General features: G+C 44.5%; 1 protein-coding gene across 4 annotated transcripts in view; it reads left to right on the top strand.

Moving 5' to 3' along the window:
• The window catches only part of bahcc1b (BAH domain and coiled-coil containing 1b), a 64,628-nt gene extending 38,972 nt beyond the window's left edge, over positions 1 to 25,656 (top strand). For all 4 annotated transcript variants that reach the window (XM_085415981.1, XM_085415979.1, XM_085415978.1 and 1 more), the window contains 22 exons: positions 469 to 662; positions 788 to 928; positions 1,932 to 2,104; positions 2,712 to 3,096; positions 3,994 to 4,914; positions 7,833 to 8,014; positions 9,291 to 9,427; positions 9,713 to 9,817; positions 11,805 to 11,883; positions 12,036 to 12,210; positions 12,298 to 12,465; positions 13,727 to 13,891; positions 14,441 to 14,685; positions 16,338 to 16,500; positions 16,699 to 16,816; positions 17,274 to 17,349; positions 17,440 to 17,548; positions 17,638 to 17,754; positions 18,458 to 18,586; positions 19,118 to 20,559; positions 22,232 to 22,468; positions 22,947 to 25,656. In XM_085415981.1, the coding sequence (XP_085272107.1) occupies positions 469 to 662; positions 788 to 928; positions 1,932 to 2,104; positions 2,712 to 3,096; positions 3,994 to 4,914; positions 7,833 to 8,014; positions 9,291 to 9,427; positions 9,713 to 9,817; positions 11,805 to 11,883; positions 12,036 to 12,210; positions 12,298 to 12,465; positions 13,727 to 13,891; positions 14,441 to 14,685; positions 16,338 to 16,500; positions 16,699 to 16,816; positions 17,274 to 17,349; positions 17,440 to 17,548; positions 17,638 to 17,754; positions 18,458 to 18,586; positions 19,118 to 20,559; positions 22,232 to 22,468; positions 22,947 to 23,156 (5,671 nt within the window). In that variant the 3' untranslated portion in view covers positions 23,157 to 25,656. The remainder of the gene's footprint in view (positions 1 to 468; positions 663 to 787; positions 929 to 1,931; positions 2,105 to 2,711; positions 3,097 to 3,993; positions 4,915 to 7,832; positions 8,015 to 9,290; positions 9,428 to 9,712; positions 9,818 to 11,804; positions 11,884 to 12,035; positions 12,211 to 12,297; positions 12,466 to 13,726; positions 13,892 to 14,440; positions 14,686 to 16,337; positions 16,501 to 16,698; positions 16,817 to 17,273; positions 17,350 to 17,439; positions 17,549 to 17,637; positions 17,755 to 18,457; positions 18,587 to 19,117; positions 20,560 to 22,231; positions 22,469 to 22,946) is intronic.
• The last annotated feature ends 2,006 nt before the right edge of the window (positions 25,657 to 27,662 follow it).

Genomic DNA, 27,662 nt, shown 5'->3' with positions numbered 1-27,662 from the left:
GATAAGCTGTAGTTCTTTTATTCTCGGCTTCTCTCTTCCAGTCTGAAGCTGCGCATCTCTTCTCTCTCATCCCCTCACTCCATTTACTCTTCTCACCCTTTGATGTGGTATTTCTGTACACCCTCACTCTCTCGCTCTCTCTCACTTCTCTTCTCTCTCTTTCTACCTAAGATGAGATGTGGTGCATTAATGTTACGGGGACTAATATGGATGTCTCTGAAGTATCGGGCTCTTATTATGTAGTCATATCAAGGGAAGAAAACATATAATGAGAACTCATAGACCAGGCACAAGGTGATGTCTGTTCCTCTTGCCGTCACATTTCCTTTTTCTCGATGATTATAATGGCGGTAGTGGTAATGAAGATGACAAGGATGAAGATAATGATCATAATGACAGTGATGATGGTGACAATAAGAGGGATAATCAAGATAATGACAAAGTTCATACCGCCTACTGCCACGACAGGGAAAACAAGGATTGCATGGAGTTCGCCAGGATCCACCCTTCCAGCAGCTGCCACGGGGATCTGACCTCTCACCTCTTGGTCCCCGGAGGAGCGAGCCAGTTGGGGGCTGATCCCGCTGCACATGCTCACCCAGCTCACCGCCACTGGATGCAGAGAACAGGAAGTCCATCCCTCTGGATGGGGCATTCATACAGTGAGTAGAGATCTAACTTTATACCTTCAGCTTGTTCTGTTCTTTTGATGCCCTCCAATAGACGGCATAAAGTTATTTCTTTATTTTTTGTTGCAATTCCAAGTTGCTATATTTTTACGTTATAGGTCTGAGTCACGTGGGAATGACTCCAGGGTTTCCTCCAGGTCTTCCCAGCACTCTGCAGCCTGTCTTGGGGTCACTTACCCAAGACCCTAACTCCCCACTAATGGTTCTTCCAACAGAACCAGGGCCTCATCACCACCTTGGTATGCTAAGCATCCTCATACACACATACTCCTCCCCCCCCTTTTCATTTGTATCATCAAAGCCTCTGCCATTTCTCTCCCAGAGTTTTAGTATCATTGGCTAATCATAATATAATGCTCAACTAAGTCCTTCTGTCAGTGGGACCATGTTTTATAGCTTCGTTAATGGGAGCAGCTATTCTGCTGCCCCCCCTCTGCGTGTGCCCGGCATTATGCAAACCATTTTAACTGGCGTTTCATCTCTCTTGTGGTGGAGCACTGATGTGTTTGGACTGGACTTTGTGCTTTCTGTGTGTGTGCTTTCTGTGTGTGTGTTTAAAGTTGTGTTCACGTCTGAAACAATACGATATGTAAAGGGTTTTATTGGGCACCTCAGCCATTGCTGGAGAGACAAAAGTGTTTGTCTTTGTGTGTGTGTGGTGAGTGTGTGTGTCAGCGCTGCTTTGCAAACAGGCTGTGAAATTTAATTATCTCCCGCCTCCCTTGCCTCGCTCCGTGAGAGTTCCTGTGGAGAGGGGAAGTGCATCCACTGAACCCTTCCCCTGGGAAACATTAGCCCACTCAGGCTAATCTCACAGAACAAAGGTTCCCAGCGACAAGGCAGCCAAGGAGGGATGTGTGTGTGTGTGTGTGTGTGTGTGTGTGTGTGTGTGTGTGTGTGTGTGTGTGTGTGTGTGTGTGTGTGTGTGTGTGTATACTCATATGTGTGTTCACATTCATATGTGCTAAGGGAGAGGATGTGATGAAACTATGTGTTTCCCTGTAAAGAAAACCTGCATAGAAAGCGTTAAAAGTGGTGATTACAGGTTGTTAAGCATGCATTCACTATTCAGTGATTGTGTCTGAGGCCAAAACACAGCTCATTCGGGCTACAAATGGTCTATTTTCAGTCTTGCAACAACATCCATCAATGTCTTTCTTCATACTTTTTACATTGTTTTTTTTTTCTTTAAATCAAAAGAAAACACTCAGCCGTTTCTCTCATTTACAATATCTACTCTAGATGTTCTGGAGCCCTCGGGTCTGTGGCCTCCTGTTTATGGAGGCAGAGGCCCCCCTCCTCACCTGCAGCATCACCCAGTTTACTCCCGCCCCTCCTTTCTACGGCAACAGGAGCTGTACGCCCTGCAGCAGCAGCGAGCCATGGAGCATATCCAACGCCAATCTTTAGGACAAGTAAGACCAGTATAAACCAGAAACCTATGACAATGAGTTATTATTGTGAAACTGTGGACAAATGAGAATTGGGAAATACGCTGAAGTTGCGCAATGGCACTTCTTCCTCGTTTCAGCTGTTATGACTACAATACGCGACCACTACTGAATTGTTTGAAGATCTCTCAGTGCAGATATCCTGACTTCTTAACACTGAAAGAAAAACATATGCAAAAATTACACTCAGCAATATTTACTTAAGCCAATGACTTCCTCTTTTGTTGGAGAATGGTTTTACTGATAAAGACACATTGATGTGTTGCTTTTACGCTTTCACATTTGCCAGATCATTTGGCAATCAAGCGATGTGGTCATTTCTACAGTTCTTCTTCCCCCCCCCCCCCTGCTTTTCTGTCATGTTTTTTTTTTTTTTTTTCAGAATTAATGTTTGTGTTTAGATGCAATTTGGCTTGTCTTATACAACTGCATTTCCTGCTGTCATACAGTCGTAACTGGCCATGAAGATCAAAGTGTTAAATTAGCATCGTGTAACACATTTAAAATGTATTCATCCAATCATTGTAAGGATTACTTCTCAATCGCTTGTTCTCCGTTTCTTCTCTCATAGAGAAAACATGATGATAGCACCATCACCCTGGAAGATTCAATTCATCAATCTCCACCATCCAGGACTCCCTCTTCTTCTTCTTCATCCACGTCCACTGCCTCCTCCCATGCAGCCAAACCCTTCTCTCACACCCCACCTCCACCCAAGACATCCACACCATCTCCGGGAATGTGCCCCACTAGCCGTCAGTCACCCTGCTACCACTCCCCATCCACGCTTCCGCACCCGCCAAATCCTCTGACTCCTGCACCGAGCCCTGCTGCAGCAGCTCCCCGGTCCCCAGCCCTCAGCCCTGCTCCTTCACACCTCTCTAAAGGACTGGAGAGGGGCAGTGACAGAGGAGAGGGACAGCCACCTCAGGACTACCCACAATCCCTCGAGCCAGGTTTGTGTGTGCAGAAGCTCCCGTAGGCTCGTTAATGAATCCACTGTCTGAACTGAAAAATCTGTGCCAGCAGGCTGGACCATCAGATAGCATAAAGATGGCGAAACAGGACACAGAGACAGACAGAGCATAAGAGAAAAAGAAAGAGGGAGAGTGATGGAGGCCGCTGCTGCTGAAATGCAGCACTGGGCTTTGAAGTGTGGTATTCTTTTGATTTTGCAGAAATTGTTTGAAGCATGGCTGGTCCCTTACTCAGTGTGTCCTTGAGTGTATGTGTGCACTTTTTTTTTCTGTGCGAGCCAAAGAGGGACAGCGGGCAGGCAAGCCATTAAGGTCAGAAAAGAGCATATGGGCACTCTGTCCATGTATGTATGTGTGTGACCTGCCAGTGTGCATATGTGTGTCAGTGAAGGTCAGTGAAATCTTCAGATAGAGCCTCCTTATCCTTCAGGGGTCCTTGAGAAGAACACGCGGAAGGATACGCATTCATCTGGCTGCGTTGTCAGGGGGGCGGAGGGATATCATCAATAATAAGAGAGCAGGGGTGACAGGGCTGGCGCTGCAATCACAGGAAAACGGCAGGGTGTCATCAATATCCCACCTAGATCTATATACTTACACTTCTACACCCACACACACACATGCTGTATAATACACACCACTGTGGGCACATTGTGTTTTCAGCACCTTGCTGTTAATGTATTATGCCAACTGTAATCACTGGCTTCATCCTATCTACCTGAACGGAATTGCAATGAATTTAAAGAACAAGAAACTACAAATATTTCTATTTGTTGCAGATAAATACATTTTGTTTTCCCCTATTTCAGGCTGATTTACAGGCTTTAATGACAAAGAAACTATTTGACCAGTGCGCTCTCTCCCTTTCTCCCCCAGACTTGCCACCTGTTTATACTTACCCTCCAATCACCATGGGTTACAAGGCCGGGCCCTCGCCTCCAGAGGCTCGACTGGCTGAGCAACCTATGTTGGAGGATGAGCCGGCAGAGCCTGACACTAAGTCCCTCCCACACCAGTGCCACATCAAGCCTCTCACTGTTGAAGTTGAAGAGCTGGGGAAGGAAGACAATGAGAGGGTCTGTGAAGTGGTGGAATCCCAGTGTGCACTTACAGAGGAGGCGAAGCAGGAAACAAAAGGCTGCTCGGTCTCTCAGCCTCAAAGTGAGATTTCTGGATTGCCGCCATGCCCTTTCCCAGCTCCAGTCCCAGATCCAGCCTGCCCAGCCACAGCCACAGGCAAAACCCTAAAAGTAGAGCTCTCCCTGGGTTGCCCGGGCCAGCAGGCTGGCCTGGAGGAGCCCCAGCTACCCAAAGAGAAGGAGAATGATAGGGAGGATGGAAAAGAGGACATCGAGGGGGATGAGGGGGAGAAAATTCATCCCAAACCAACAGAATGTACAGTCTCTGTGCCTGAAGAGCCTGGAAAAGTCCAGGCAGAGGAGGATGGGCACAAAGAAGGAGAGAATGTAGAGGTAGTGGAGGATGAGGAGGATGATGAGGGGGATGGGAGAAGACCAAGTGAGGGCTTGGTGAAATTAACGTGTAGCTCTCCCGCTCCTACCACATCCGCCGACCCGATCGTCCCTCCAACGGCAAGTACAGCAGCTCAGCTCCAAGGGGCCTACATGTGGAGCCTGGAGCTCCTAATCGCTGCAGCTCTGTGTGCCACCAGAGATGCCTTGTACCCACCTGTACCTGTTGACCAGGCCCCATGCCCTTCACCCAACCACGGCATGGAGATGCTGGGGGAACTGGCTGAGCTTGAGATCCAGCAGAGGAGCAGGGCGAGCAAAGCAGGTGAGAAGAAATTCATTTGAGAACGCATCGTCTGTCTGTGTGGTCTAATCTGCTTACACATCTACAGACATTGGTCCAATTCGAAACCTATGAAATGAAACCAAAATAGTTCTAAACAGCCCCAATAATTAGGTCTGCCTTTCTTACATTATCTTCTTATAGTAAAAAAAAGACCTAAAAAAAGACTACAATGCCCTTGAAATTGAGATCAAGGAAAAAGAAAAGAAAAAAACTGTCACCATGCTTTTCTTCTTGCTATACAATCACACACACTTACAGTGAACACATGAGAGAGCTTTGGGAGATGTGTGCAATCCAGATGTGTCTCATGTCACACACACCAACACACATGCACAGACACAAAAAATTTCCCACTAACTATCCTGCTTCCTTCCTCAGCTCTGTTTCTCCGCTCCTGCCTATAGACCAAATTTTTTCCCTCTGGGAAGGATGCTTATGTGTATATGCCAGTGTGTGTGCATGCACGTGAAAGTATGTGTGCATTTTGAGGGGACCCAGAGATGGACAAGCTAAGCTTTAGAAACAAGCCAGGACGCACGCACGCACACACACACACACACACACACACACACACACACACACACACACACACACACACACTCTGCCCAGTGTGTCCCCCAGGCTCTGGCGTCTTGCTTTGCTAATTAGACCCTTTCCTTTAAAACACTTCTCCTGTAAGCGCTCCTATTTTCCTCTCGTCCCTCTGAGAGAAAGTGTTTTTATTTATGCCAGCATCTGTGTGTGTGTGCGATTTGTACGTGGCGTGCACGCGGCTGTGTGTGTGTGTGTGTGTAAGCTGTTAAGTAATCCCAGATGAATCCCTGCTCTCCTCCATCAGAGTCTACGTGTCTCTCCACCAGGCTGCTTGCTCCCTGCCTGCGCCTCCTCCCGCCTCTCCTCCCTCTTTGTTACCCCCCCAACACACGTCTCCTTTTTCTTTTTTCTTTCTTTCTTTTTCTTTTTTTTTTATTAAACCAATGTAATCTTGTGTGTAAATCCTGCCTCTGCAAGCCTTGTTGACGGAATTAATAAGTGTAAAAATCATAAGTCGCTCAGCTGCTGTCTGTGCATGTGTGTGTGTCAGAGATACAGCGCGACTGTGCATTTGTTTACATGTGCATGCACGTGGTTAGCATGTGTAATAGGTGTGAAATCAATAAGCCCTGTTGTGGCGTGGAAAACGTTCTTCAAGTTGCAACACATTTATTTAACCCCCCCCTCCCGCTCTGACCTCATCGCCGAGAATGTTATTAATACCGCTGATGGCGTTTTTGTCATTGTGAATGCGTTGGGGGAGATGAAACCGATCCCAGACAGATGCGTTTATGGCGTTCCTTGATGCAGAAGGATATCTCAGCTGTTCACTGGAGATCACAATTACAGATTAAGGAATCAAGAGATGTGCCCCCACCCCTTCTCTTCTTCATGAATTATCGCCATTACTTCTATTTACACGTAGACAGAGGAGGTATTTGTGTAATTTATTCCTTCGCATTTCCTTTATTTTGAAATTTCACACCAATAAATTCCTTAATGGTCTCTAATGATGACTAGGTCCACAGCAGCTGTAATGGTTTTTAATTTTCCTCTACTGTTTTTGTTTTTCCCCTTGAAATCCCCTGTGCCGCCTCTTATTACACCCTTCACCCCCGTTAGAGACACGGTATGGTATTATTACTGTGCAACGATGAGTGTGTGTGTGCGTGCATATGTGTGTCTGTGCGCTGTAGGCGGAAGGTATCTATCGATTGTGGCCATCCTCCAGGATACTAAACTAGGTGTGGTGATGTCAGTAGTGATGTCATCCTGTCAGGGTAATCGGAGCATGCCATTGGCTCAGAGGTCTGACAGATGAGATGGCATTGACCTCTGCGAGCCGGGACAGGACAAAGCCGCATCTCTCAGCTCCTTCCCGCTTGCTCTGTCGCTCTCCGAGGAGTTACCTGTCAATCTCACATCCGTTTGTTCACGCACGCTCTCGTTTCTCTCTTCACAGACAAAGACTGCCCTCCTTTCTTTCGTCGCTATTTGCCGTGTTTTTCTGTCTCCATCTTCCACTCCCTCACACACATACACACACTCACACAGGTCTTAATGATGTCAGGTGTCAGTGAATGGGCCTTGCGGCTCCAGTACACAGTGGGAGTGAATGAGGAAGACCTCTCCTCACCTGCCTCTCTTCTCCTTTCCTCGTCTCCTTCTTTTCTCTCCTCGTCTTCTTCTCTAAGGGGAAATTGGATTCTGTCCATGTCCATAATGAGGAGATGTAGGAGAATAAATAGATAGCTCAATAAACAATTTGCCTCTTATTGCTTCTCCTCCCCTTTACTCCCCATCCCTCCCTCCCTTTTTCTCACCGCATCCCACAGTCCTTCTTCTCCTCCTTCTCTTACCATCTCTCCAATTCTCCCTCACATAGCCTCACGCAGTTTGCCCATGTCTGCATAGCTCAGCGAAAATGCTGTAGGGTGCCTGTGTGTATTCTAAATGAGTGTTTTTTTATTTGCGTGTGTGTGTGTGTGTGTGTGTGTGTGTGTGTGTGTGTGTGTGTGTGTGTGTGTGTGTGTGTGTGTGTGTGTGTGTGTGGACCGTCTCATGAATATTCCGTTTCATCTGCCGCTGCCGTGACAATGACAGAGTTAATGACAGTGACAGATGTAGAGATCGTTCCCTACAACCCCCCCTCCCATGCGTGTGTGTCTGTGTGTACGATTAGGCATGAACACCAGTATACATCAAATAAACTACACAGCTAATATCATAAATATCACCACTTTTCAAGACGCCGTTTCATCGCCCGAGAAATAAATCCTTTCAGCACACGGCGTGTTTTATAACCAGGTGTCAGCCGCTGCGTGATGTACCAATCTAAATCGAAACAATCCGTCTCCGCGCAGGTGAGGAGGACATGCCGACCTTTGACCTCCACAGTCTGGCGACTCTGGTGGCCGCCCGTGCCCTGGAAGTCGGAGGGGGACGGGTAGATGTGGATGCGGATGGTGCCGTGGACCAGCAGTGTCCAATCAGGAAGAGGGTGAACCTGCGCAGGAAGTGCAGCTGGACGCCTCGGCACGAGCCGGTGAGGCACGGGTGTATTTTGTGTTTGTGCATGAGGACGTAAATCAGTGAGGATTCAAAATGTGGCTCAATGGAGTGCTGAACAGTTTGAACAGAAATGAATTGTTTTATACTTGTTGTAAATAAAACCAAAACAATTTTTAAAAAAAATCTAATTTCTGAACTGAACAGCTAAGAAATCATAAAGGAAAAAGCCTGTTGGTTATTATCAGGGATACAAATGAGAAATAGACTAATTTCTAAGAGTTTAAATAATAAGATTAAAGCAAACATGCCAGTAAATTCAACATAAAACATGTAAAATGAACATTTTTACTACATCATGACTTAATGTGTTTTATTTGGCTCTTTTTTCCCCCAGTTTTCCACCATGTAGGTACCCAGTATTTCTTAAATTATTTACAGCATAATTTATTTACACTCTCCTAAAAGAAATTCCCTTTTATTCTCTTATTTCCCCATATCTACTTTTAAGCACTGGTGGGAATCGATGAGTGTTTTGCATGCACTGAGCCATACAATAAAATGACACATAAATTCCATAAATTCAGTGGAAAATCACACTATAAAATGAATGCATTGTGTAGTGTAGCAAACGAACACTAAAACACGGGTGCAATAAATATAATCTATCATAAGAAACAAAAAGCAGTGTGGATTAAAACCAATACACTGTGTGTTCACTGAATAACTGAGCAAAACGTGTTAGTGATCAAATAAAATGGATGGATAAAATTTAGAAAAAAACTCTTTTAGTTTGATCTGTGTTGAAATTCAAAATAAAACATTTTCATATTTTTTTGTAATGTTCAAGTAAAGATGACACAAGTGCTTCCTGTGTGGTGGAGCTTTACATTTCTTATTAAATTCAAAAAACTTCAAAACAAGATCCGGCTTCACCAATGCTATCAGGCGTTTGATTTTAAGACTTCAATAAGCGCACATTTATCCTACAGATTATTAGATAACTACTTGGCGAAACCTTTTTAACGTTTACAGATTGATTTTACTTATGTTAATATTTGTTATCTGCGACAGAAAGTGCCTAGGGAACTACATCAGCCTATTAGAAATCTGCCAGTAAGAGCAGAAGTTGTTGATTTGCTAAAATTAACTGCTTCACACAAACGTGTGAGCGTTTGGTTACAGGAAAGTCCTCAGCAAGCTGGCCAAACACAAGCTGGCTACATATCCAATGACTGCTGTGCTGAAGTTGGTGTTCAGCATTTAAATTCCTCTGCTCTGTGTGTGTGTGTCCGTGTTTGTGTGTGTGTCAGGTGTGCCCAGTGAAGGGCTCCATGGAGACCATGGGAGGGGAGGAGCTGGCCATGCGTGTCCAGCTGGCTGAGCTACAGCGCCGCTACAAAGAAAAACAGAGAGAACTGGCCAAACTACAGAGGAAACACGACCACCAGTGAGCAGAGACAACACACACACACACACACACACACACACACACACACACACACACACACACACACACACACACACACACACACTTATTTTGTCTAGTCTGAATTCTGCATTCCAATATTCACTCTTCTGCTTTCATGCTGCATCTGCGTGCTCATATTTAATGCAGTTTGACCTGTAGCCGATACAAGCTTCTTCCTGATTTCTCCCGCTGTCCGGATTGCATCTTTAATCTCCCTCTCCGTACCACTCCACCTCCTCTTCCTCCTCCTTCCTCTTTCTGCAGGAAAGAGGAGACATCTCGAAGCCCTGCTCGCCGGGGGCCCGGCCGCCCCCGTAAGCGCAAGTCCACCCCCGGCCCAGCTGCTGCAGAGAGCTCCAAAAGACTCAGGTCAGTCCTCTGATATTGCGTTGGTATAATCAGTGTGATTGGCAAGCCCAGCTCATTCATCCTGATTTCTGTTTGTGTTTTTAGTGAAAGGCATGGTTGATTTTCAAGAAGTTCTTCTTCAGCTGAATTGATTCAAATGCTCTCTAGCTGATGATTTGCTTGATTGGGCACTGGAAGGAGATGCTCACACACACACACACACGCACGCACGCACGCATGCACGCACGCACGCACACACACACACTGATGCACACACAGACACACACATACACAGTGGGGGTTATGTGATGGGAGCTGTAAGCTGGGTGTGATTTTTAATGAGAGAAGGTAATGGAGATGAGGGCTTCATTAATCACCATTAATCACTTTTAATCATATTTATCACTTGTATTGATTATGTCCTGATTCCATGCGAACCTCCAGCATATATTAATACAGCTGGACAAAGTTCTGATGTACAGTTATTACAGTGATAAATGACTCCACGCCACCCCCACCAGCTGCAACACGCAACCACACATTATTTAACACCTCACACATGCAAACCTCCACACTGACTCACATTCACGGACACACGCACGTGTGCTAGTGCGTGCAAGCAGCCGGGATTCAGCAGTGATAAATGTGTTTTCTCACGATGCCCCACCTCTGTTAGCATGTGCACCCCTCGCCTTGATAAAATGATTAGAGAAACTCGAGGTTTGTCACGGTTACCATGATTAGAAAGCGCTAATGAAAATGACAATGAAAGCCTTTAGTCATACATGCCAGTGCACTACACACACACACACGCAGAGAACTTGTTTAATTAGTAGAGCTGGGTGCTCCGTGCCTGAGCAGCATTTCTGTTGTTATTAACAAGCAATGTATCATTTGTTTATGCTTTCATCTTCTAATGAGAGTTGGGGTGTGGGTGAAATAAAACTGAAAGAAAGCGAGATGAAGAGGAATGGTAGCTCTTCTAAAGTGTGCTGACTTGTTCTCTTGATATCTGGAATATGAAGCATATATGGTGAAAGGTGTGCGGATAGCCAGCTTGGATTTTATAGGTGAACCTAGCTTATCGTCTCACCTCTTGTCAGTTGCTCTTGAAGTGATTGGGCTACATAAAAAATTGTTAAAAGCACTTAAAGATGGTTTAAAGAACCTAGCAACCACCTTGCTGTTTTGTGCCGTGTACTCCCGAACACTAATTTGACTGAATCTCGGGTTAAACGTCAGTCATTCAGGGGAATGAAACAGACAAAGGTGATCTGGATAGTTAGAATCTTCCTCTCCTCTGCTCTGCTCTCCTGGGAGCAGAGATGCTGAGAGCCAAACCTTCCCTCTCTGGGAATATAGGATTCACCTGCCTCAGACACCAGCTGCTAACTGTTGTGTGCCTATGTGTGTGTATATGAATGTTAATGTGTGTGTGTGTGGGGACTGCCTGTGGTGGTGCGAGAGAGCATGCGGGCAATGAAGGAAGGACAGAAAGAGGGAGAGAGAGGGAGGAAGGGAGGAGTAGTGTTCAATAGAGGTTAGTGTTTATCGATTGAGCCCTGAAGCTCCGGTCAACGGACAGACTCCCCCGAGACTGCTTCATTTCTCTCTCTCTGTGTCTTTCCCTCCCCCCTCAACCATTCTCCTCCACCCACTGTCTCTCTCTATCTCTCCCTCTTCTTGGCTCTCTTCACGACAGATAATTTCTTACCCTTTTTTAGTCTCGCGATCCGAATATTCCCGTGTTTGCCGTCAGACCGCGCCGAGGCTGTCTCTTACCTCATCAAAGTTACGAGACAGACAAGATGAGTGGGAAGAGAGCGAGACAATGACTGAGCTTCAACACAGATAGAAGGGACGCTAAGAAGAAAAAAGCAAAAAAAAAAAAAGGGAAATGCAGAGATGCAGAGAATAAAGACGTGTGATTAAGCTGATTCTTTGTTTTCACATAGGATAAATTCTCATTCAGCTGCGTCCCTGCTGTGTTTTTATGTTTTTTTTTCAGGGCTGGACTGAATGTACTGGAGGAAAAAGCCAGGAATTCAATGTCCAATCACAACTTCAAAAGCCTCAGCACTGCACAGGTCAGCCGCTCGCTGCTTCTCACGGTTCATCCGCACACACAAACACACACGCTGAGAACTATTTCCTCCTGCTCCTGTTTTTTTTTTTTTTTTCTAGATATTTCAATTAGCAGAAAGGAATGAGTCAATAATTAGTTGTTCCCTGACTGCAGATGAAAGCTCGTTGTAAGCACAGAGGTCGACCCAGCGCCCTGAGCTCCAGGCTGGCCAGGCGGGTGACCCAGCTGAAGCAGAAGGCTGCAGCCCAGCGTGGTTCACAGTCAGCAGATATGCTGCACAGCAGCGAGAAAGACGCATCCAAGAGTCACTGCAGACAAGGCGGAAAAGGTGGGGGAGAGAGAGGGTGCATAAAAACACTTGTTCACTAGGCAGCACCTCGAAACTCAGCTCAGCCCTTTTCTGCTTATCTCTTAGACCTGCAGCAATCCCACAGCGCCGCTCAAACCGGGAAGAGGAAGAGAGGTCGAAAGCCCAAAGTTCCCTTGGACATCAACCCTAACAGACCTCACCACAAGGACAGCCGAGTTACTGAGAAGCATGAAATAGATGATGAGAAGAGTGACAGCGAGAGCTCAGAGCATGGTGAGGTTTTTTTCTTGATATACAGTCTGGTTGTGTCGCCTTGCCAATTAACCAAAAAAGGATCATGCAGCTGATGCTTTGGCCGTAAAATTTTACAGCCTTTTTTGGTCAATGGAATGCACACATTTTGCTGATAAGAGCTTTATGACAAAACTACAGTTTCAGAAGTTTGGAAAAGCTCACTGACAGTTTCACATGCGAGTCAAGCGGCGCTTATTTGGTGTGTGGGTCAAAGGACACCAACCAGATCTTGTGAGATTTTGCTGTGAGATTGTGTGTGTGTGTGTGTGTGTGTGTGTGTGTGTGTGTGTGTGTGTGTGTGTGTGTGTGTGTGTGGAGCATCTGAGAGTGAGATGTCTGCCGTCATCAGGGGTGTCCTCTCACTTCCCAGCTCGTCTGTCACACTGTTAAAACAGTTAACGACTTGCCACGGGCATGCGACACGGCCCTCCGCCCTCATCGGCATATGGTAATGTGAGCCTGCCCTGGCCTCCCCGTTCAGAATGTCACACCCAGCTCCTCCCATCTCTCCTTAACCTCTCCAACCTTGTGAAAATGGCCACACTGAAGTGCCTCGACTTGAGGATACACAATGACACCCGTCCTGACTTTTAACGGCTCGCCAGAGAGATGGGTGCGCCATGAAACCAACATAACATGGAGGAAAACACTAGAATTTCACTGACCCCGTGGCCTTATTGGCATGAAGAATTTGTGGTTCAGTTAAGTGTGTGTGTGTCTGTGTGTGTGTCTATCTGTGTGTGTGTCTATCTGTGCGTGTGTGTGTGTTTGCCAGTGTTTGTATGTGTGTCAGGGAAAGCGTTGAAGAGAATGCCATGTAAGTGACAAGTGTGTCAGATGTGTCAACACCCGACGCGACCCCTGCAGCCAGCGAGACACAGCTGCCATTAACAATCTGTGTATGTGTGTGTGTTGTGTGTGTGTGTGTCAACATTTGCTCCCTGTCACAGCAGTTAAGTAACAAGCAGGGCATTATTGTTTAGCCATTAAAGAAGGTTTGCTCATTGAGAGTTAATTTGTGACAAAATGCCCGACTTTTATAGACCCTCATAGAAATTTGACTTGCTTGGCATTTGAACATGCGCGCATTTAGCAGCAGGCCCAAAATGTTAAGGAATCTCGAAAGCTCGCTGTCGATGCATCTCATCGAGTGAGTCCTTGGCTGTTAACAGAGTTTACATATAAATGACTTGAAGCGCTCTGACTCTCATACTGATGTCGTGATTTCACAATTTCACAGAGGAAGATGCCAGCTATGACAGCGAAGACGGAGCCGGTGACATCAAGATTAGCTCATCCTCTAAAGAAGCTCCTGCAAACCCTGCTGGGGGCATATCTTTTTCATCACAGTCCTCCAAGCTGCAAACAAACCAGAAAGCCAGGAGTAGGAGACCAGGACCTCTTGGTGAGATGTTTATACATATCTTTAGATTTCCAGGAGACAGATTTCCTTTCTTCCGTTTTTCTGGTTGTGTTTATTTTCTGAATGGACACTTTTCCATAAGAAAAATTCCATGAATAGAGACTGGGTACACCAGGCATTTACATATCATGTTATCTGTTTGAACTGCACACTGTTGTGTTAATGAAAAGGCATGCACAAGGATTATAACATATTGTGTCAGTAACAGGAAAAACTGACAGAAACTTTCCTCTCCTAAGTCAACAGGTTTGAATGGCAACGTTCACTTGAGTAGTTTTTGGCTGTTAACGGTCATGCAAATTGTGATGTTGCTCCCATATTCAGAGGAAAACATTATTTTCTCTTCAGATGTCCGGCGAAGCTGAAGAGTTGCAATCTATTTTGCATGTCGTCTCCTCCTCTTTTCCCTTCACACGCATGTTTCTAAAATGTATCTTTTTTCACAAAGAACCATAACCCGATCATATCAACTTGATATCAGTTTTAACACGCTATCTTTAATTTACATGATGCTTTCGTCTCCATCCTCAGGCATGGGGATCTTACCCACCACGGACCAAAGGAGAGCACCCCTCAGGCCAGGCCTCGCCAACACAGAGAGGAGTCGTGCAGATCACCTGCCGACCAACAGAGCATCTCCCCTCAGCTGGGGCGTATTGCCAGTGGGCTGCAGTTTTGGCGACAGCCATGAAAACCACAGAGCTCTGACTGAGGCGAAGAGGATCAGCAAGAAAGATGAGAGGAAGACCTCTGCAGGACAGAGCTTTCGTGGAAAGGTGGGACATTGGATAGCGACGTGTAAACTGACATTCAAACCTCGGATCCCCCCACTCAACTGCCACACCTGTGCATCTCTGTGGCAATGATCAGAGGAAAGAGAGGGCACTGATAAAAAGCATCACTTCTGAAATTTTTTTTTACAACTTACTTTGCATGACCGCTTCTGATAACATTTGTTATTTGCTCCCTTGCACGGAATAGGAACTGTACTTTGAAAGAAATCATGCAATATTTGTAATTAATATGATGCTCTGAGGACAGTGCAAATAAATGCTCTCCCAAAGTTTATTTATTTAAGGGAGAGAGAGTTTATGTGCTCTACAACTATTTGTCTCCCCTGATCACTACACAAAGTAGTAGGATTCGAGAACGGAAAGGTGAGATACAATAGCCACATTTAGAAGCTTGGTGGAAAGGTTTTATAGTGAGCATTGAGCTGTTACAGAGTCCTAAACAAGGCAGAAATAAAACATGATTTTTGAGTAACAAAGCAGAAGGGGAACTGGTTACCGTGAGTAAAAGAGGGCAGGTGACTCAGAGGGTTACTCCCTTTGGCTACTGCATGCAAAGTAAAGCTGAGAAAGAGAGAAGAAGAATTAGGAAAAGCCCTCGCCGCAAGTTCACTCCTTGCTTGTTTAGGTGTGAGCCACACCCTGCCAGGAAGTCTTGAAAATCCCGTAGATTAACACTGACAGCGCCTACCAATAACTCCTGCTCCCATACGGGCAGATGCTTAACATCAGCTATAAATCAGTCACTGTGGCAAATGCATCGTTTGCTGTCGTTATAGGTGCATGTTTGCAGGCGCGCCGGCTGTGCTAACAGACCGCTGGCCTCATTTTATCTGTGCGAGCAGCGGTTGGCGAGACACTCGCATTTCGCTTTAATGTGAGATGCCCTCAGGTTGCTTTAGTCTTTGAGTCATTGCAAGGGAATGTCCAAAAACACATAACTCCAAACCAAACAGAGGAATATAAAGATAATCATTGGCCTTAATGCTTCACACACCCATGCGTGCTGGCACACAAACACACACATATCACCGGCGTTAAAAGGAAATAGTCACCCATGCCCTCTGGTGACGAAACTTCTATTAATAAAATATATGATCTCTTGATGTGGAAAACCTCACACACACGTCAAATATTATGAACGCTCTTCTTCGGAAAGCCTAAATACAAGCAGAAACCTGTTGGGCGAGCTTACTTACTTCGTCAGTCATCTGTCATCTTTGGATAAACTAGCTGAAACCGGTCTGGAGATGGGTAGTATCTGGTGTGCGTTTATGTTCGTACGCGATGGTGAGAACGTCCACCTCAGGTCAAGAGTCCTCCATCAATAAGGTGGATGTGCAATATGTGCCGCCTGTGCACAAACAATGGCAAGTGTAAAAACTAAAAATTTAAATAAAAATAAACCAAGAAAAACAAAACAAAACAAACAACATCCTTGAGGCTTTAATGATGTATCACATTACAAAAGACATTGACGCCTGGGGTTACTTTCCAATGATGCATTAACCACATCAGTTACATCAGACTGAAACGACTCTTTTAGTTGTCTGCAGGTCCTGTGTACTGATAATTAGTTTGTGTACTACCACATCCTGCTTTCTGACCACTGATGTAATGTCCGGTTTCTCTTTTAGGAAAAGGGTTATGCCGTGAGCAGACTTCTGCAAAGCTTCGCAGCTGATGATGGCTTTCGCTTGGATGAAGAGAGTAGCTTCTCTGAGGGAGAGGAGGATGAAGAAGAGGAGGCCAAAAAGCTGCTGGTTCATCTTCCTCCCAACATGCCTTCCAGAATACCTGGTAAGTATAAACGCTGACATATAACTTAGTATTACACAGAATCACAGGCTTGCTTTACCACACACAAATGCTCCGTGTCTGCTCCTGCGTCCATCTCCTCACGTTACACCGAAACTGACGAGCTCACTCAGTGCATGCTCAAATTTTGTATATTTCAGCTTTTTTCTTCTTCAATCCATCTTTCTACTCCCTCCATAGCTCTGCCAAACTGTGTGTTAAGTAAAGAGATGTTGGTAGATGGACTGAAGATCCTCATCTCCAAGGAGGACGAGCTGCTGTATGCCGCCTGTGTCCAAACTTTGGACCTGCCTGATATGTAAGACCCCATTTTCCTGTTAGTAGTGCATAAGGCATTTCCACTTTCTGTTTTTTTGTTTTTATCACAAATGTGCTTGTCAATGCAACAATGTGACATATCAATCCCTCAAATACAGGTATCTTTATTTGAGGGATTGATAAATTGTTTATTAATCATGAGATCTGGAGTGTTTTTCGAGAGGCGAAAACTGCGGAATTTATCACCAAGAAGGCATTTAGCAGCAAGAGTGTTGTGTGATTTTCAAAACACTCGAAAACCGAGCATATTTAAATGCCTGGTAGCTGTGAGAATCCTGACAAACAAGTTGCTGAGATAATTGCAAAGCCTTAGGACAAAACCCCTTTTCTTGGTTCCCAGAAGACTGCTTTGAAATGTAACAATAAAAACTGCTAAAAATTGGAACTCATAAATTAAAATTACAGTTTTTTTTCAATGTTTTAATTTTTTTTTTTAGATTTAGTGTTGTAATTGAAGGGGAACGAGGTAATCGCCCCAGGATATACTCGCTGGAGCAACTGCTACAGGAAGCAGTAAGTGAGACCCCTTAGCCTGTATAACGTTTGCAGGTTTGTGATGACCTTCATCTGAAAAGTTTTGCAATTTTTTTCTCTCTTTACCAGGTGCTGGATGTGAGGCCACAGACCGAGGCCATCCTGACTGCAGGGACGCGAATGTGTGCCTACTGGAGTGAGCGCTCCCGTTGCCTCTACCCTGGCTACGTCCACCGAGGTGAGTTACACATGCCAATCGCCTCACTCTGCACGCAATAACAAATCTTTCCAGCAACCCATGTTCTCCCTACTGTGTTGGGCAATTAGGAGGTCCAGGTGAGGAGGAGAAGGACGGCAGTGTGATGGTGGAGTTTGATGATGGTGACAGAGGAAGGATCTCCCTTGTGAACATCAGGCTTCTGCCCCCCGGATACCAAATTCGCTGTGAGTATGGCTTTGACTATAGGAGTTATTGAAAAAAGAAGCAGTGCACAAGTATTACATATATATATATATATATATATATATATATATAAACATATAAACAAACAGAAGAAGACGGCCGTAGTGATCGATGTAGCGGTTCCGAATGACAGCAATATCAGGAAGAAGGAACACGAGAAGCTGGACAAATACCAAGGGCTCAGAGAAGAGCTCGAGAGGATGTGGAGGGTGAAGGTAACGGTGGTCCCCGTGGTAATCGGAGCACTAGGTGCGGTGACTCCCAAGCTAGGCGAGTGGCTCCAGCAGATCCCGGGAACAACATCGGAGATCTCTGTCCAGAAGAGCGCAGTCCTGGGAACAGCTAAGATACTGCGCAGGACCCTCAAGCTCCCAGGCCTCTGGTAGAGGACCCGAGCTTGAAGGATAAACCGCCTGCAGGGGCGTGCTGGGTGTTTTTATATGTATATATATATATATATATATATATATATATATATATATACATATATATATATATATATATATATATACATATATATATATATATATATACATATATATACATATATATATATATATGTATATATATATATATATGTGTATATATATATATATATATATATATATATATATATATATATATATATATATATATATATATATATATATATGTATAAATCACTTATCAACCCTTTTCTGTCAGGTGCTGAACCCTCTCCAGCGCTTCTGATCTCTCCTGGACGACGAGGTCGACGAAGCTCCACCCAGGAGAAGAAAGACACAGAAAAACCACCCAATGAGTCAGAAGGAAGGCCTCAGGAAAAAAGACCAGGTAGGAGAAAAGGAACGAAGGCTTAGTTGAATCTGTAGGGACTGAATATCTCTTAGGCTTTAACATATATACTGCCTGAGAAGTGCAGATCCACATGCATACATGCGAAGCAAAGCCTCTTACTGTTCCAACTATCAGCTAATAATCAGGAGCTCAGAGTGCAGGTTCAATACCCAAAGACTCATAAATTTACATTCCTAGTTAGCCACCTGTCATTTTGCCTAAGTGTAGACTATCTACATAAATCATGATTTCATCAAATGTCGTCGGTGTCCTTTGTGAAGTTAAGCAACAAACAAGTAACTGATCTCAAAGTAAGAGTGACAATAAAACTGGGAGGAGAGACAGGTTTACCAGGTTTGTTGTAGTTTGAGTAATGGATATGTTGAAACTTAGGCAGGTGAAGATGAAGGAGATAAAGATATTAAGTTTCACTAAAGCCCTTACTTCCACAATTAATCATAGTTTGTTCGTTAGACCTGACATTTTCTACTGATATTAACTTCCCTCTGGTGCTGGCTCCTTTTACAGTTGGTAGACCGAAGAAAATACATTCGGTGCCTAAGACTACCAGCACACCGACATCAGTGACTGACACCATAACAAAAGGCAGCTCTTCCATGCTGAACTGGTGCGTTCCCAGGAAGAGACCGCCAGTGGATTTCTTCCTTTTCAATGGGACGTCCCGTAAGACCCAGAAAAAGATCAGAGAGCGAGACTTGGGGTTATTTCATCGGCCTTCCTCCCACTCTTTGGCTCCACCAACCCCTATCAAAGGCATCTTTGGCTCTCCTTTTGAAGTTGACTCATTCAGTAGTATTGCTAATGGGTACTCTACCTTTGGAAGTGGTGGAAACTCTGGATCTGGGAGACCAGTTAACGCAGTAGCCTCCATGGGGCTCCGGGACTCCTCGTCTTCTTCTTGCTCCTCGTCTGTCACCATGGGTATGACAGCTGGGAGCCGGAAGCCAGCGAGTGAACGTGACAGGAAACACTTTCTTGTGAAGTTAGACCACGAAGGAGTGACCTCTCCTAAAACAAAGAATGGCAAAGCCTTGCTTCGACTAGGGGGGGCTGCAGTGAGAATAGGGAAGAGCCACGCCTCCACAGGGGCACCGCTGCGATACATCCAACCCTCCCTGCTGGTGAAAGATGGCAAGAAGGGAGGAGGGGAAAGAGACAGTGGCGGGGCCCGCTCTAAGGCTCCTGTAAAAGGCGTTCCACATCTGAGAAAGGATCTTCTATCGGCTGGTCTCGGAGTTCAAGGCGGAGATTACAGTTTGGACTACCCGAGTGACTGTCCAAGCTCTTACTCGGAGCTGGATGAGGATGATGAGGATGACGGTCAAGACCCTGACACACGAAGAAGAACTGTCTCGTCCCATCGGGGTGGTCGTTTTCTGTCTCGTCACGCCATCTGTTTCTCATCATCTTCCTCCTCCTCTTCCTCTTCCGGCTCCATCTCCTCTTCATCCCTCTGTTCCTCCGACAATGACTCCTCCTACTCCTCTGATGAAGAGTCCTCCTCCGTGCTGCTGCGCCGTGCACTGCTCCAACAGGACAAACAAAAGCACAGACAGAGCATGAACTCTGATCTCCTGAGCCCTGATCTTGCCACCTCCAACTCCTCTCCATCTTCTTCATCTCCAGCTCATGGCTATGTGACAAAAGCCAACATGGCCATGAGCTCAAAGATGAGAGCCGACAGAGTAGAAGACAGAAAGGACTACGTATCAAAAGGAAGTATGATGAGTAACAGCAGCAGCACAGCTAAGAACCAGTTAAAGAGGAAGGATGGTCCCAATACCCACCATCACAGTCAAAGCAGTGCTGGCCGCCAGCAGCTGAAACCTGCCTCTAAGGACCCGGCAACAGCTAAGAAGCAGAGGATGTCTTCACCCGAGCCCCTGCCCAACATGGCTCCTCTACTGCCTGGACGCCAGCTCTGGAAATGGTCCGGCAACCCCACACAGGTAAGAAGATTTGTGTAGTATTTGACTACTTTTTATCAGTGTTTAACAAGGCTTAAGAGATGGCTATTTGTGAGTAATCAGTGTTTATTGATTAGTCTATTGTGTTCCCAGACTGTTTTTTGGCACTGTTTCAGCTTTTTTGTCATTGTGAGAATTTCCGAGCAGCTTTGATTTCTAATTACGTTCTCATAACTAAGTCATTTGTTTCATAATGCAAATATATTATTTTGCTTTTATTGCTTTTACAAAATCAGCTGATCTAAACCTGCTGGCTCAGTCCATATGTGTCTGTGAGTCCTGCTGGAAAATCGTATACGGTGCTATTTAACCTGCATAAGGCTCATACATTTGTTCTGCAAGTAGCTTGGCAACCGACCTCTAGCCGAGATCCTATATTTCACGATGTTCTTGGTGTTTCTGACTTCAGCTTTGTCTGTTGTCACTGATGCTTGCTCAGTTCTGCTGCTTTTCCAGCATTTTGACCTTCCATATAAGCAAATGAAAGGCCAGAGTCACACCACCAAAATAAACCTCATCAGTCAACCATATATTGACTAAAGGGGTCTTGCCAGACTTGTCGAGTATCAGTATCCTACTTAAGTCCTCCGATCTAAGTAGGTTACTGATTGTTGCTCCAGTTTCTGCCGTGTCATACCTTGATTACACACGGTAAATGCGATGATCAAATATGGTCTATCTCAGATTGCGTATTCTGCTTCAGACTTTGTACACATTAGCAATCTATCTTAGTTGGTGTGCTTAATCTGTGAAATTGTTATCCAGTTTATTAAGTTGCAGTCCCGAGATAACAGAACAAAACCTTTTGAACAACCGCTGCCATTCTCTTCTTTCATCCTATCACGCTGTTTGCTTAGTAAACACCACTACATCTGTCGTCTGAGACGTGCAGCTCGAAAAGAAACTGACCCTTCGGTCAGTAAATCAAAAGGTGCAGCACAAATATAGGTACATTACTCAACTTGTGCATAAGATTCAGTATTATTGCTTTATCAGAGAGGTTTACTGGTGTTATTGTAAATGTTAGGTGCTGGAAATCATCCACTAAAAGTATGTTAGATGAATACATTATGGTGGCCCTGAGAAAAACACACACTAGTAAATAGAAAATGTAAAAAAAAACAAAACAAAAAAAAACACAAAAGCTTACAAAAACCTTAAAAATGTGGAGTTGACCGAGCATAGAATTAATTCAAGTTGAGCTCAATGGTTTGAATGGTGCATTTCATTTGCTTTTGTCTGTTTGCAGCTGGTGTGCATCTGCAAGCCACCTTGCAGCCCATCTGTATCCTAGCTTTTCCTTTCGTGTTGTATTTGACTTTATCATTGTTGTCACTGATGTCATTGATTCTTCTTTTTCTTACTGCCACTTTTCCCACATCCAGCTTCGGATGGTCCCAAAACAAAGCCACGTTGCCAAATATAGATTATTGAAGATAGAAATATCCATACCTTAAGATTATACTAAAAAAATGAAGCTGACTGGGCTGGGTTTTTTTCTCTTTTCTTTTTTTTTTCTTTTTTTCTTTTGTGTTGCACAGATTTTGTTGGATTGGTAAATTATACTGAACCTTGCCCTAGTCTGCTCTGGTGATGAAACAAACTGTAGAAACTGTCTAAATCAACTGAGTGCTGTTTTCTCTTTCCTTCACAGAGGAGAGGTCTGAAGGGTAAAGCCCGCAAGCTTTTCTACAAGGCCATTGTGCGGGGCAAAGAAACAGTGCGTGTCGGGGACTGCGCTGTGTTCTTGTCACCCGGCCGGCCCCAGCTGCCCTATGTGGGCAGAGTGGAGAGCCTCTGGGAGTCATGGAGCTCCAGTATGGTGGTCAGGGTCAAGTGGTTCTACCACCCAGAGGAGACTCGCCTGGGGAAGCGACACCGTGACGGCAAGGTAAAAAGTGGGAAGTGCATGCAGAATTTCTGGAAGGGAAATGGCCAAATTAACAAGACTGTGAAGTTTTCATGAGCATATATTACTTCTTTTTATTCCGTACCCCCAGATGATTGAACTTCCACTTAGATCATAAAGCTATTAATATTTGCAGATCTAAAAACTAAGCGTACGGTGACTCAAGATTAATCTAAGCTTTACATAGTCGTGCATTTTATATTTCTGGAAAAGAAATGGTTTATTTGGAATAAAGAAGAAAAAGCAAGATGTTTAGACTGAGCAGGAGCATATATTGTATGAGCAAAGACAAAACTACCATGAACACTTTCAAAACCTCAAATTTTCTCATTGAAAACCCCACAATCAAAAAGGTATTTGTAGGAGTGAAAACACTACAACAACAAAAACACACAACAAAAAGCATGAAAATCTGTTTAAATATGACATTATTCTATTCTTCCGATTGTCTCTCTTCCAGAATGCCTTGTATCAGTCGAGCCACGAGGATGAGAACGATGTGCAGACAATTTCCCATCGGTGTCAGGTGGTCAGTAAGGCTGAGTATGATCACCTGATGCGCGAACACAAGCCGGGTACCACGGCTAATGACCTCTTCTATCTGGCCGGAACTTATGAACCAACTACAGGCCAGCTGGTCAGTGCAGATGGCATGGCTATTGTGTCCTAGCACCACCAGCTAGGAAGAAATCAGAAAACTGACCTTGTCTCCGGAGTTTCTAGGATGGTTCTTCAGAAGACAACAGGGGGACAAAGACAAATCAGGACAAAGAACGGAGGGCTTTGGTTACTGATTTACACGAGAAAAGGCGCTAGCCCGCCAGATAAAGCCTGGCAACACTGGCACTTAAGAGGAGACTGGTTTGTTCCGAGGAAAAATCTGATCGACGTCAAATTTAACCACTTTATCAGAGCATCTTGTAATTGTGGCGAGATCGCTGCAAAACAAGTAGAAAAACCAAGGACATGAGCACTTTGGAGTGTAGTATTTCTGGAGGCATAACGGAGACTTGGCTTCCTGAAACAAAGAGAGCAGCAGAGAGCGTCTGCTAAGGAGAGACATGCTGTAAACCACACTGGTTTGGATGGTTTTAATGGTCTTATACTGGTAGTGTAACTACAACGCGGAGATTGAAAGATATCCAACAGGACCAATAAACACTGTAGTTTGGACTGTGTGTTTAAATGTGCGTATTTGTGTTTGCAGAGTGGCTGCGATGACCCTGTTTGACATATAATTAGCTCTAAGTAAATAGTGCTTTAGCGTGTGTTTATACTGTACGTGTGTGCGCGTGTGCGTGCGTGTGTGTATGTGTGTGTGTGTGTGGTCATGGACGGGTGTGCTCATACAGCAAAGATGTCGACGTCATGGCACACGGGTGGGCATGCCTCTGAATATTAATCAGCCCAGTACTATTAAACGTGCAGTTTTCAGTCTTTGCGACTGAAACACAACATTAAATTTTTTTGCTCTTTTCAAGCCATACACATCAATACCTCTCTCTCTCGCATGCCCCTGCTCGGGTGCGGAGACACATGTACAGGTAGTTGGATTGTTTATTTGAACTGTGCGTGCATGTTGGGTGTGCGTTCATATGTGTGCGTGAGAGCGCGCCTGCGCTTTGTACAGCATTATGGGAAGGATTACATGATGTAAATAGTATATATTTGTTCTTATTTCTTGTTTTTCTTTTTGCAGAGAAGATTATTTTATTTAGATTTTTTTAGGGTGTGTGGGTGAGTCTGGGGTGGGCGGGGGGTGGGGAGGGATGTCAGCCTCTAGCAGAGGTTTCTTCGCTCTCAATGCACTGAACAGTATCAGATGTTTGGATTGGACATCAGACTGTATGACTGATGTGATGACTTTGTGGTTGTAGCCTCTGCTTTAGGCAAAGGGTAAATATGTAGAAAGGGTATTTGGGAAATTTTTTTTATAATGTAATCAGACAAAAAAGCTCTTTTTACTTGTGTCCAGTTCTTTCTTTCTTTTTTCTCTTTATATTTTACTCCGTTAGGTTAAGAATGTGCATTTCCTTGTTTTGTTTTGTTTTTCATTTGTATTTAATTTTTTTTTTTTACAAATACTGGAAAAAGCAAGCTGACTTTCTGCTGTTCTGCGATCCTGAAAGAATCTTCTGTATCTATTCTAGCCTGTATTATAAAATGTAGATATTTATCCGGCAGCAAAAAGAAACATACCAAAGCACCTGTGAGTTTACGCTTCACCACATTAGAAGAAGGAGGAAAAAAGGAAGAAAGAAACAATTTTATGAAAGACGCTCAATCAAATCTGAATCTGGGACCTCTGCAATCACCGAGGTATTCGACAGAGTTCCCTCTTGTTGTCCGCTCGCGTACATCCGGCGTTGCTATGACGGCCCCTGTTGCAGCAACATTGTCTGCACACCGCCCGGCTGATGCACTTGAGGTCTCAATGGCAACCAGAAATGGCGTCACGTGACTGTGAAGGACAATCAGAGCCAATCAATCGGACAATGCCGAGGGACAAAAAAAACAAAAAAAACAAGGATCCAATCATGACTTATGCTTCTTGTCACTTTTATTCCTGCTTTGCCAAAAAATGTCTATATGTGTGTGTGTGTGGGTGTGTGTGGGCGTGTGTGTGTTGTCTTTTGTCTTTTTATGTTTGTTTGTTTTCGTCATTTACCATTCTGTTCTTGTTTATGCAAGCCTGTGCTGGCTGTCTGTGTGTCGGATGTAAAGGGGGAAGAACATGAATGCAACCCCCCCCCCCCCCCTCCTTTTTTTTTTTAACTGACTTTTAACAACATTGTTCCTGTTACACTGCAAAGCAAAAGCTTTAAATGGAAACTAATGTGAAACTCAGTTTGGAAATATTACTTTTATGGGTCTTTAATTTTAAAAAAAAATGAAAAAAGCTTTTCTTTAAGAAACACTGGATTCAGTTCTAAACATCACATTTTGACAGAAGCAACTTTTGTTTTTGTTCTTTCTTTTTATAGACCCACTGGAACCTGTTTTGTATGGTTGAGATTGCCTACTAAAATATATTATGTGATTTCAGTCATGCTATGGAAATATAACTTAAATATTTCCTCATGTACAAAAAGAAAAAAAAATATTTATCTTAATTTTATTGCCTTTTTTGTGTTTCATTAAAAAAAAAGAAGAATTCTTACAAAATAAAAGCATGTCAGTTGTTTCTTTCCCCACTCCACGCCCTCCCTCCACCTTACTGTTGGCTGTGAGCTCGTTGAATACCTCCCAGTGATCATCAATGCCGATCATTTGTCTGCTGTAAGAAAATGGACCGCAGAAGAAAGCAAGAATGAGGAGGCGAGTAGGTGGGGGAACACGAGAGGAGGAAGCAATTTGAAACTATAGCTGTAGCCGATAGAGGAGGAAGAATGGGGAGAGAAAGGGCAACTGTATCTTAGGGTGTTTCATGAGAGACGACGGGATAAAGTCTCTGCAGGCTCTACAGGTGGGTCAGGTATTCAGAATAATAAAAAAACAGAACAGGATCATTAAGAGAACAAAGGGAGGATATCAGATTTCAGCTGGCAAAGATTTCAAATCTGCACTCTGCATTTTTGTGCTAGCACACAGCTCATGTGAGAGTCTATAAACCACTATAAATAAATTATGTCAGTGCATTCCTGCACTGCATGGGTTTTCTGATAGTGTGTGTGTGTATTACCCAAGAACAGTTGAGATTATATCCCCCCTGCAGGCTGTGGACTGCCTGGGCCAAAGTTTGCAAATTTGCTGGTGCTTTATTCAAGACTTCCTGCAACATATTCACACCTTTTGTATTGCATTGAGCCTTTTGTTATGCCGCTCACGGCAAACTTCTACTTTACCTTTGACCTCAAATTACAATCCAGTTGCCTTGTGGCCCCTTGCATTGCCTTGAACATCGGTCATAAACTTTTTCTACTCTGAGCTGTGGTTTGTTTTTTTGTTTTTTTTAAATGGCAGCCCCTCCTTCACAGTTTTTTCCATTTTAAAACTCAGGCCAGCGTCTGTTTTGCTTGTCAATACATAACAACTTTACTCATGGTCCTTGGCCATACATACACACATTCAAATAGGGGCCAGTGGTATGTGTGCATATTTGCGTTTCTTTTGTCTTTTGCATTTAGCTGTTTCGGCAGTTTGACTTGTTATTACAAAGATATGAAACAGTACTCCCACCACACACACACACATGCTCCCTTTCTGCTTACTGTTGGTCTTTTACATCCTCCTCATCGGCCACTCAATCAACCGACGCCTTCAAAACACACACACGTTAAGTGCAGTCTTTGACTCCTTATCAGCAGGTTTGCACTGGGCTTATCTGGTTGACATTGTTAAACTACTTTACCCAGAATGCTGCAGGAGATAGGGCCACAATGGGAGGCTCGGGTGCCCTTTGGGTTAATGAGAGAGGGCTTTCACATTGTTAGAGCAAACATGCTGAAAGCTGATTTGTGTGTGTGTGTGTGTGTGTGTGTGTGTGTGTGTGTGTGTGTGTGTGTGTGTGTGTGTGTGTGTGTGTGCGTGTGTGTGCGCGAGCGCGTGTGCGTGTGTGTGTGTGCGCGAGCGCGTGTGCAATGGGTCAAGGTGTCATAGAAAGGTGTGGCAGTTTTCGTTGCATATCTCTGTTTTCAGGTGTAGGTTTGTGCAAAGGCACAACATCTGAAGCATGCTCACCTCAGCAATCCACTGAGTTGAGAAACAGCGAAATTTGGCAGACTGATACAGGAAAAGTGTGTACCTAAGATGCATATGTGTGTATGCATGTGTGTGTGATGCCAGGAGGTGGGGGATGGGTGGGTCCAATCCAGAGAAAGCCCTCTATTTAGATATAGCCCGAGCATGTCACCAGAGTGAATGAATGGCTGTCAGCTGCAGCGGGATGCTGCATGTGTGTGCAGATAGTTGGTACGTGTATGTGTGCGTGAAGTTTTATATGCGTGTGCGAGCTTGTGTATATTCAGGTCACTCAGTGTGGGAGTAAGGAGATCAGCGGCTTCTCTGCATCACCTCATCCATCGTTCATCTGAGCCACAGAGAGCTCGTCACAATGATCCATCTTACTATCTGTGTGTGTGTGTGTGTGTGTGTGTGTGTGTGTGTGTGTGTGTGTGTGTGTGTGTGTGTGTGTGTGTGTGTGTGTGTGTGTGTGTGTGTGTGTGATACTGTAGAT

Source organism: Rhamphochromis longiceps, linkage group LG8 (assembly GCF_057381845.1).
Source record: "Rhamphochromis longiceps isolate RC_006_pf linkage group LG8, R_longiceps_female_GT1.1, whole genome shotgun sequence".
Classification (NCBI taxonomy): Eukaryota; Metazoa; Chordata; class Actinopteri; order Cichliformes; family Cichlidae; genus Rhamphochromis; species Rhamphochromis longiceps.
This window is presented reverse-complemented; position numbering and strand designations above follow the sequence as displayed.